Consider the following 11,764-nt stretch of genomic DNA (forward strand, 5'->3'; position numbering starts at 1 on the left):
ATCAAGAATTGATTTCTTACTTGTTGAAATTCCAATTTCACATATCAGAAATACAATTCTTACTAGTAAAAACCTTTATTTTTGATATCAAGAATTCATCTGTCACTAGTTGAAATGTCTATTCTTGATATCAACAACTGAAATGCTACTAGTAACAATGCTAATTTTTGATATCAATAATTCAATTTTCACTAGTGACAGTGTTAATTTCTGATATCATGAATGTTATTGTTAGTAAGAAAGCCATTTTAGATATCTGAAATAATATTGATGTCAGAAATACATTTTCAGATATCAAAAATGAAAAATTTTACTAGTAGCAGTTCAATTGTTGATATCAAGAATAGACAATTCAACTAGTGACAAGTGAATTATTGATATCAGTAATTCGCATTTTTACTAGTAACAATGTAATTATTGATATCAAAAATTATATTTCTACTATGAAATCAATTCTTGATATTAACAATTGATTTTGAATGGCAGTCTATGGTGACATTTCACTAGTGAAAATACAATTACAGATATCAACAATTCAATTGTTGATATCAAAAATGTAATTCTTGATATCAACAATTCATATCCTGGAAATGAATAAAAGTTAAAACGGCTTGCCATACTATGGCTGCTCATTCGCACATCAACAGTGCGTGGCGGCTCGAGAACGCAAAAAAAAAAAGTTATCTCTGTGTAAACTTCAAAAACGCGAACCTGCGAGAACGCTGACGGCGTGCACACGCGTATTACCTGTTTAGTCTATATGTGCGCTTGAATATGTGCGCAGGCGTGTAGTCTTTCTTTACAAATTGACCTCAACAAATTACTTGTAATGCAGAATTATTTATCGCTTCCGCGTAGCCATGTGAACTGGAATTATTTTACAGCGTTTTATCTGTACAGAGTTAAAGGGAAGGTAGAGAGACTAGTTGACACTTAAAGGACAAGTTCGGTATTTTACACTTAAAGCCCTGTTTACAGATCGTTTCTGATGAAATAGAACGGTTAAGATTAAATTTTGGACAAATGCTGCTGTCCCGAGAATTTTAGGTTTCTTTCGCTTCCCCCCCCCACCAGTAGACTGGGTGTATAGGTGCACTCGAACACTCCTTCCTAAAACACATTAAACTTTCGTTTACAAAGACGTGAAACTCACCGAGTGGTCAGGGGTGTCCACTGATATGCTCACACAAAAATCGCTGCAAAAGATGCTTTCCAACAGGTGTTTTACCATTCGTTGTAAAACTGTGGACCTATTTTTCCAAACGCCTCACACCCGTACATTCTTCCGTTGAGAGTTTGAATAATAGACACTCCAGCCCAGTTGGTGGCGATAATGCACCTTTGCAAGCAAACCACTGGCATTTCATTGTTTGCGATCCGCCGTAAAAAAAAAAAAAAAAAAAAAAAACACGAAGAAGAAGAAAACAACCCCTGAACCCCATTTCAGTTTCCGGCGTGGAGTACCGTACCTCACAGCACATCCAATGCAAGTCAATGGAGGAGACAAAAACTACGATAAAACCTGTTGGAAAGCATATTTTGCAGCGATTTTTGTGTGAGCATATCAGTGGACACCCCTGACCACTCGGTGAGTTTTATGTCTTTGTAAACGAAAGTTTAATGTGTTTTAGGAAGGAGTGTTCGAGTGCACATACACCCAGTCTACTAGTGTTTTGGGAAAGCGAACGAAACCTAAAATTCTCGGGACAGCAGCATTTGTCCAAAATTTAATCTTAACCGTTCTATTTCATCAAAAACGATCTGTAAACAGGGCTTTAAGTGTAAAATACCGAACTTGTCCTTTAAGGAAAGCGCTGTCGTCGTGTCCAGGCGCAGGTCCTTCATCAGATCTGGATACAGCCTGGATCTGGCGGACTGCAGTAAACAGAGAGACTAATATTAGCGTAGACGCCATTCTTCTTATGATGTAACGAGTACATCAGGATTTATGGGAAGTGTTCCCGGTTCCAGCTGGAAATAAGTAGGTACTTATTTTGAATGAATGTGTGTAGTATGAATGTAATCCGAACGTACTACTTTTGCCATGTTGTCATTATCATGTGATCTACCAGCGTCAGTTCACTGTCATTCATAAATCCTCTCCTGTGGCCTCATGGGATACAAAAAATCTCTCCAGTAATAGGTCATCCGGGTACTGCTTGCCTACTCTTGAGTAGCCTACTGTGAATTCGGACATACTTCTTTTGTCACATACTGTATTTCGCCTAAGGGTGCAATATAGGCTAGTATGCGATTTCGGATGCAGCCATAGATACTAATGGGTTTTTTTTTTTTAGCGGACATAATGTAATTACTTATTCAAAATGAGTACCTACTCAAGAGAGTATGTGATTTCAGATGCTGTTTTGACACCTATGAAGTAATTTTCAGGAAAAAAAAGCAAGATTTGTTTTAAATGAAACATAACTGAATGTACTAAAATGTTTCTCCAGGAATACATAAATTCATATATATATGGATTTAACCGATCGGCAGGATTTACAGCTTGCTGTCGTGGAGTTGAAGATTAAGTCTGACACTTTCTGCTTCCCGTAGTTTGTGTACATTATCACAGATGAAGTGGATTAGATGCAATATTTGTTAAATGCACAAAAAATGCTTTCATGAAGCCACAGAAACACTTTTTATTCAGTACTTTATACTGCTTAATACAGCGCCTATGAGAATAAAGTTCAACATAAGCCTATAACATTTATAAGGGAGGTATATATTTTTTTTTCTCAGTTTTATTTTGATAAACATGACACAGCATTAAGATTACATAAAATGTGTTTTTACTGTTATAATGTTGATGGCATCGGCGCAATCTCAAGTCGGACAAAATTTCGAAAAAGTCAGGTCCGCACAGCGCCGCATGAAGTCAAACACACCTTATGATATCATGACACTTGACCCTTGATATGATCAGAGATGAAACTGCCCTGAGAAGCTGCTCTGATTGCTGAAGGTATGAGAGCTGAACCTCTGTGAGAGCCGATGAAAGCCCCCGGCCCATTGCAGGTATCTCCTGAACTTCCTCCCTCCAAAGATGTGGACGAGCGGGTTCAGACAGCAGTGGGAATATGCTAGAATATGAGTAATACTGTAGATGTTCTCCCAAGCGTTTTCCCACACCGTCTGCCTGAATACATTGACGCCTAAAGACCTCAAGGAGACGAGGAAGAGGAAGATGTTATACGGCGCCCAGCAGATGAAGAATCCCACTGCGATGCTTAAGATGATACATAAAGCATGGTTTCTGCTTCTGATGCGGCTCTGATGGATGCTAAAACCCATCCGGGTGTAGCAGAACGCAATAACCAGGAATGGCAGCAGGAAAAAGAGAATAATCTGCGTGAAATATCCAAACAACTCAATAAAATCTGAGTTGTAAATGGGAATGCAGAATACGCCACCATGGGCTGGATTTTTGACAGCATCAGAGAAGATCATTTCAGGCAGGCTGAAGCCCACCGAGATCAACCACACCACAGCAGACGAGGCGTGTGTGTACAGTCTGCTATTGCCGACAGATGAAGCGAACACCGGATGCACGACCGCCACATATCGATGGACAGTCATGATTGTGAGGAACATCATGTAACTGTAAAGGCCCAAGAAGATGCACCCACTGAACAGCTTGCAGGCCAGTTTCCCAAAGATCCATCCCCAGATGTGAGTCGCGGTCCAGGGCACCAACGTGAAGGTGAAGATGAGGTCGGACACTGTGAGATGAAGGAGCAAGTAGTCAGCAGAGCTGCTCAAACCCACCTTCTTCAAGACCACCCAGAGCAAAAAGCAGTTTCCTGGCAGACTGATGCAGATGATGAGACTGTAGCAAATGGCGCTGATCACCGCCAGTGAAAAATTCTCTTCCTCTAATTTAATCAAAGGATAATCCACATATGAGTAGTTTGTGTCATAATAATCGCTGAAATTATAGTCTTTGTTCAAAGTGTCTCTATTCATCGTCTGTAAAAAAAAAAAAAAAAAGTACGTTTTACAAGAAAATACTACTCCAGTCTTTTCTACAAAATTCTGTTTTATTAATACAATATGTTACAATTTCTGAGTGAAAATTGTTTAAAAGCCATTTTTTTCATTATAGAATGACAGCAACACAGATTCAATAATGTGAAAATATTATGTACAGAGATCATATCAAAAACCATATAAAATGTTTACAATAAGTCTGGTCTGCCATTAATCTGATTATACTTATTTATTCTCTTATTTACTGTATGTCATGTTAATGCTGTTTTTTTTTTTACATGAATCACAAAATGATACATTTAGAATATTTTTTTACACAATTCTTTTCCGTGCAATGACTATTAATAATGATCAAAAAGCACTATAACGTGAACCTTTTACAGCTACTGTATATACCAAATCTTTTGAAGCCATGCAGAACAGAAAAAAAGGATAAAATACAAAATTTGAGAAAGAAAGCTGTAAAACAAGAAATACCTCGATTGTTGTGGTGATTGTTCCTTCAAATATTTGGCCTGTCTGTCATAGAGATACTGAAGAAAATATTTCGTTTTGCGTGTTTCACCCTCCAGTCACATGACCATCCAGTCCACTCATTACCACCCAACTCATTAACACACACCCTCTTTAACAGATATATCCATCTTAAAGTAAATCCCTGAATACGGTATAGGGATAACACAAATAATTTCCACCATCACTCTTTACAGTTCTAATACAGTGAAACAGTGCAAAAAGAAACATCCATACCAAGAGTTTTGCTCTTTCAAATATTATAAAATCTGAATTAAAAAAAAAAATGTAAAGAAACCTTTAAATAAACATCCTTATGAGTTTTGCTCTTTCAAATATTATAAATATATATTTTATTAAAAAAGTATATATATATATATGTATATGTGTTTGTGTATTTTTTTTTTTACACCTATGAAGTAATTTTCAGGAAAAAAAAAGCAAGATTTGTTTTAAATCAAACATAACTGAATGTGCTAAAATGTTTCTTCAGGAATAAATAAATTCATATATATATTACAGTTTACTTCATGATTAAACTAAATTAAAAAAATTTGAATATTTTTTAAAAATATCAATTTATATCTTTTACATCTATGAAGTCATTTTCAGGGGAAAAAGCAAGATTTGTTTTAAATGAAACTGAACATACTAAAATGTTTCTCTGGGAATCTGCATTCTCTATTTTTCCAGTGTGTTCAGCTCTGTGGCGTTTGTTTGTCTCGCGTCACAGTTCCCAGGAGCTCTTTCATGTGTGTACGAATGAATCCTGGAGTCGCTGGGATCCGTGGGTCCTCTGTAGGGCCCCGACTGCCTGAGTTCAGGAGAGCAGAACAAAAAGCTGAACAAGAGATTTCTGTACTTCCCTCTGAAAATATACAGCGCTGGGTTTACGCAGCAGTGAGAAAACGCCATAATTCTGCAGACGACAAACGCAATATGCAGCTGTTCATGTTTGCAGGGCTCAAATTTATATAAGGACATCAACACGATGATGATATGATACGGACCCCAGCATATAAAGAAAGCTATAACAATACACAGCACCAATATCACAGTCCTGTATTTCTGCTTGGTCGACGTTGACATGAGAGTTATAATGATTTTGGTATAACAAAAAACAATGAGGGCAAATGGTACGAGGAACAGCAGAACGAGTTGTGAATAATATCCCACATTATCATCTTCCGTATTTGTGCTTTTACAAGTATAAGTGTTTATATGGTCTTTTTCTGCCTTTGAGGCTATTGAATCTCTCAAGCAAGCTATCACACTTATGATCCATGCACCAACACAGGCAACTTTTGAACATTTGAGCCTTCGACTCCGTGTCAGCCAAAAACTTCTCACCACCACGACAGCAAAACGGTCGAGGGTCATGGCCGTGAGAACAATAAGACTTCCGTAGATTCCCACAAAATAGGCCCCAGTTATGATCTTGCAGGCGACGTCACCAAAAACCCAGTAATGAAAAAAATCCACACACCAGAAAGGCAACGTCAGTGTGAACAGAAGATCGAAAAGTGCTAAACAGAACATATAAAGAGTGGTGACCCTTTTCAAGCCTTCGTAGCAAGTGAGTGCACAAATAAGGAAGCCATTTCCAAGGATGCTTAGGCAGAAGACCGTGGCGTAGCAGACGGCTGTGGTCTTTTTATAGTCATCAGCTTCACACATTTTGATTAACCCATCATCAGTCCCGTTGTAGTCATAATAATAATAATCATTGCTGCTAGTTGAGTTGTTGCTGCTGCTGGTCGAGTTGTACGGTTCCATCTAGCAAGAATATAAATGAGCATTTTACAACACTGTGCAATTTTCCATTTCGATACATTTCAAATCAAACTATTACAGTCATGCACAATCAAAAAGCTCTGCAACTGTCTCTTGCATCTTCATCATATCAAGAATGAAAGAACACAAAATGCCTACCTCAAGGTTTGTGTTTGACCGGGTTGAATAACTTCTAAAGGAAAAATGTCTAAGTGACAATCGAGATCACACTTTTGTGTAGTCATTTCCTTTTGCTAATGCGTGCAGTTTCACAATGAATAAAGTGTGTGGCTTGGCATTGAAGCACGTCTTCTGGGAAGTGTAAAACATTCTTGACAGAGTGGTCTACAGTGATCCTAATACACTGTAAAAAAAACTTTTCAAAGTTGTGAATAAAACAACAATTATTGGAGTACGTTTTACAAGAAAATACTATTTCAGTCGTTCAAAATTTCACATTTAATTCAATGTGTAAAACAACGATTATTGGAGTACGTTTTACAAGAAAATACTATTTCAGTCGTTCAAAATTTCACATTTAATTCAATGTGTGACATGCCATTTCTTTGTTTTTGTTTATTACTAGTAATTTCTGGGGGGAAATTGTTTTTACACCATTTTTGCCCCCATTTTATTTACACTGACATTTTTGCAAATTTAAGCGATTCCAGTTCCTTAATTCTTTTCCTTGAAGCATATAAATACTTGGGGGGGAAATGCAGTTGCATTGCCTCTTTTTACATTGAGATAATTTCAATAATATAATTTTTAAACAGTTCTTGCAAAAGGTAGGACTTTTAGTGACTTTGAGTAAGCAGCATAAGTGCTATCCAAATACTGGCTTTTATATTAATATTTATATAAATATTTGGGGGAAAATGCAATTACATTGTGTCTTTTACATTAAGATAATTTCGTTAAAATAAACAGGACTAGAGCTAATTAAACATAACTTACATACTCACTAATTTCACTAATAATGTTTAAAAATACTATTGACAAAATGCATATACTGTACTATACTGTACACATATACTGTATCTTTAAGACATTGTCACTAGTGACTTACTTGTCGGTTTTGTTGGTATACAGGTGCCTATACATTTTCGTTCCATTACCAGGGCACGTTTACACGACAACGATGTACTAAAAATGTAAATGTTTTTCCTTTGCGTTTTTTTGCATACAGACGACAATGTTGTCAAAACAATCCAAGTTCACACGGGTTCACGAAAACGTTTTATGCATGTCAGGCCAGAAGATGGCAATGTCACACAAAAACACTACGTGCCTATAGACTGAACACGTAATATGCACGTGCATGACATCACCGTTTTCACAAATTCACGTTTTATCATTTTCAAAAACGTACACTTAGAAATCTGTTTTCAAAAGTTTTTGTTTTCATTTTAACGTCCTTGTTAGCGTGCCCGCCTCCCACACCAGAGACTCTGGTTCGAATCCCGCTTGGAGCAGGTAAAGTAGAACCAATTAAAGTTGGTGCCGTGACCCGGATGGGAGTGAGGTTTAGGGGGGTGAGTGTAACTGTCGTAGGCCTGTAAGAGCTGTGTGTGTAAACTTCACTCCCCTGTGCCCTAGAGGCTTGCGGTCTTAAGCGACCTTGTTAGCGTGCCCACCTCCCACACCAGAGACCATGGTCTGAATCCTGCTCAGAGTGGGTTGAGTCGGACCGGTAACACTTAGTCACATTGCTTTGCTGCTTTGTCACCTCCGAAGCAGCTGCATCTGCTTTTCGACCAGTGGCAAAAGCAAAAGCCCCCTCCAAGCAAAGTTTACCATCGTCATTTGTTTTTTCCTGGACATATAACCTAAACGTATACCAGGGGACCACACTGAATCAGCTAACCACATATTACTGCTACTGTGAAAGCTGTCAAAGCTGTGGTGAACTGTACCATAGATCACATAACTGCTGAATGTACGAGAAACAGTGTTGTCAGGTCAAATAAATTTTTATTCTTTGTGACTTAGCACATTATACACAGAAAAGGCCCGTGGACATTCTGCAGTGAAATATGCACATGCTTTCAAAAAAATTCACCTTATAGTATTAAACAATACATGACAATATTAATCAAGTTAATCTTTAGTTAATCATCTGCACATCATTATCTGCAGATGTATCAATTCATGAACTGAATTACAGAATAATTTGATTCAATGATTTATTTCATTATTATAATATAAATCTTATTGGGGAAATATTTCATTTTTCAAAGTCACTCGCAGAAAATACCCAAAGAAACCCGAGTATGAGGCCACAGCTAATATGCAGACATTTTACATTGCATTAATTTAGTTACAAAACAGAACTCACGCTATAATTGCATCATTTTAAGATCATGTATAGGGTTAGGTTAGGGTAAAATATGTTACCCACTCATTGGCAGAGGATGTGGTTGGGTGCAGTTTATTTTTATTGTTTGTGGCTCATAAATGACATCTGTGACAGAAGTGCATGCAGGAAACTATTTATTGCACAAGTTTTCAAAAACATGAATAAATCAGAACTCTACTGAAGGGGAAATAATAAAGATTCACTCAGTTTGAGTTTGTAGAAATTGTAAAAGTGTACAAATGCAGAAATTGCATACGTTTTTAACGTTGTTTCTTTTTTAAATCGCTTATTACTGTTGTTAGTAAAGCTATATTTAAAGTTAATAAATCTATTTAGGAAAATGAGAATTATGTGAAACACATGCATAATGACAAATGCAGTTGTGATCACAGCTAACATGTTTACTATATTAGTTCATCATTTGTTGCATCAAATGAATGTATAAAAGAAAGCAAACATATAATGCAAATGAATTCAACACAGTAAATGTTTATAAACATATACTCTTGTAAAATTGCATCCGATTTTTTCACTTTTTTAATGTTTTTCACCTACTTATCACAATAAGTCAAAAATTAAATAACCATTTTGAGAAATAATTAATGATTGCATTGCATAATTATTGCAAATGTCCATTAATACGCACTTCAGAAATATGGAGAGATGAGTTATATCGCTTACCTTTATGAAATTCTACAGAGAAAACTTTAATGGAAACAGGAGATGGCAGGCTGAGCGAGTGTAGTTAATAAAAACTATGAAACTTTCTAAATAGGCTGTATATTTGTTCCTATTAGAGTATCAGCAAAGGGTACAACCCACCCAATAAATGATGCTCAGATCCCCAATCAACCTCAATAGGCCCATGCCCTATGGCATAATGACAAATGCAGTTGTGATCACAGCTAACATGTTTGCTATATACACTCCATATTAGTTCATCATTTGTTGCATCAAATGAATGTATAAAAGAAAGCAAACATATAATGCAAATGAATTCAACACAGTAAATGTATATAAACATACTCTTGTAAAATTGCATCCGATTTAGAGAGCTTTTTTACATGCAATTTTAATTAGTTGTAACATTTTTAAAGGTTTGTTCAATTACAGCACAGACACTTTACATTGCATTAAGTTTGTTGCTGAAAATCAGTTGTAAACTTATTGTTTTGGAGCTATTTTTAAGCATACATGGCTAATACATTGATATTTCTTCGCCATTGGAGTAAATAAGCCTGCTGTGTCGATTCTGAGGCTCACTGTTCTTCTTACAGAAAGTCCATAACATTTTCTTCAAGTGGTTTCTGAATTTTATCCCCATAAAAACATAAAACACAGGATTCAGGCAGCAGTGTGAGAAAGCCACCATGCGAGAAATGTACATCCAATAGTCGACAGATTTACTGACCTCGCACTCATTAAAAGGAGAGATTCCCCATGAAATCAGAGAGTCCAGAAATATGGCCACGTTGTACGGCCCCCATCCCAAGAAAAAAAACACCACTATGAAGAGGATGAGCTGCACTGTCTTCTTACGAGTGTGAGATGTCGGTCGAAGCAGCCGTGTCAGGATCACAGTGTAGCAAAAGGCAATGATCACAAATGCGACAACAAAAAAGAAATTTTGCAAGTATACAGTTTGAAGCTTCCAGTTAATTTCACCTTCGAAATCACAAAGCTGCACTGACGTTGTTTCATGAGAGCTGTCCACAACGGAGTTGAACATGGCTTGTGGGATGGCGGCACAAAAACTGATGATCCAGATGACAATTGAGGTGGCGTAGCAGTGCAGGCTCTTCCTATACATGACCACCGACATGGGGTGAACCACGGCCATGTATCGGTGGACAGTCAAAACTGTCAGGAAGATGATGCTGCTGTAATATCCCGTGTAGAACACGTAGTTAATTGCTTTGCAAGCAGGATCTCCGAGAGTCCAGCCATACATGTAGTAGTGGGCCCAGAACGGCAGGCCAAAGGTGAAAATCAGATCAGAGAGAGCCAGATTCAACAGGAATGTGTTGGTGAGGGATTTCAGATTTTCATACTTCACAAGGACGTACAGGACCAATGTGTTTCCCACACAGCTGAACAGAACAATGATGATAAAAAAGACTGGTGTGACGGTTCTTCCAAATTGGTCAACTTTTGTCTTGTTACAGATTTCGTCTCCTGTGCTTCCATTGAAATCAGGATCATAGTAATCATACAAATCTGTTTCAGGCTGACTTTCAGTTATCGATGGGGCTGCCATCTTGATGCACAGTGTAAAAAAAAAAAGCGATATTTAGGTTAATACAAAAATAAGGTGATGATAGACCCTCTGAAAGGAGTAAAACATGGACCTGAAGAATCAAGAAATCTTTCAGTTTCACAACTGAAATTTGTGTAGATAAAGATAGGCCACTAATGTCAAATTTAAAAGGTTTAAATAGCCTATAGTGTAAAAAATGAAAATGAATTAACCATTTTGAAAAATAATTAATGACTGCATTGATAATTATTACAAATGTTCATTAACATGCACTTCAGAAATATGGAGAGATGAGTTATATCCCTTACCTTTATGAAATTCTACAGAGAAAACTTTAATGGAAACAGGCGAAGGCAGGCTGAGCGAGTGTCGTTAGGTAACCTAAAAACTATGAAACTTTCTAAATAGGCTGTATATTTGTTCCTATTAGAGTATCAGTAAAGAGTACAACCCACAATAAATGATGCTCAGATCCCCAATCAACCTCAATAGGCCCATGCCCAATTTTCTGTTCCTTTTCATTGGCAAGATCCAGAGAGACAATGCTGACAAAAATGGAGTTGAATCAAGAAAGATGAATCAAAAGAAATCACATTGAGTTGACCAATAGGCCTATACATTAAATATAGATTATGTTGAGCACATACTTTGCTATGAATTAACTTACTTTTGCTACCATCACTTTTTACGAAGCACCTGCTAAAGGACTCTAAAGAGGTCTAGTTTATGGATTGTGATTCTGGTTTATTGGAAATGGATAATTAAACTTCTTATTCTATTTGGAAAATATCATATACATAAAGCAAAATGTATATCGACTGTACCAAATGGTAGACTATTTTCCACTGATCTGAAGATTTTTTATGACT

General features: G+C 36.9%; 2 protein-coding genes across 2 annotated transcripts; both read right to left on the reverse strand.

Moving 5' to 3' along the window:
* Positions 1-2,700: 2,700 nt before the first annotated feature.
* On the reverse strand, positions 2,701-10,960 carry xcr1b.1 (chemokine (C motif) receptor 1b, duplicate 1). The gene is made up of 3 exons (XM_079876788.1): positions 9,844-10,960; positions 8,009-8,108; positions 2,701-3,972 (listed from the first exon to the last, which is right to left on the reverse strand). Exons 1-3 carry the CDS (start codon positions 10,893-10,895, stop codon positions 2,926-2,928), a joined length of 2,199 nt encoding a protein of 732 aa, XP_079732914.1. The 5' UTR covers positions 10,896-10,960; the 3' UTR covers positions 2,701-2,925.
* xcr1b.2 (chemokine (C motif) receptor 1b, duplicate 2) lies at positions 5,122-6,652 on the reverse strand. Its single transcript, XM_079876358.1, has 2 exons — positions 6,439-6,652; positions 5,122-6,282 (listed from the first exon to the last, which is right to left on the reverse strand). The coding sequence occupies exon 2, from the start codon at positions 6,280-6,282 to the stop codon at positions 5,188-5,190; it is 1,095 nt and encodes a 364-aa protein (XP_079732484.1). The 5' UTR covers positions 6,439-6,652; the 3' UTR covers positions 5,122-5,187.
* Positions 10,961-11,764: the final 804 nt, after the last annotated feature.

The sequence above is a fragment of the Squalius cephalus genome (assembly GCF_949319135.1).
Source record: "Squalius cephalus genome assembly, chromosome: 7".
Classification (NCBI taxonomy): Eukaryota; Metazoa; Chordata; class Actinopteri; order Cypriniformes; family Leuciscidae; genus Squalius; species Squalius cephalus.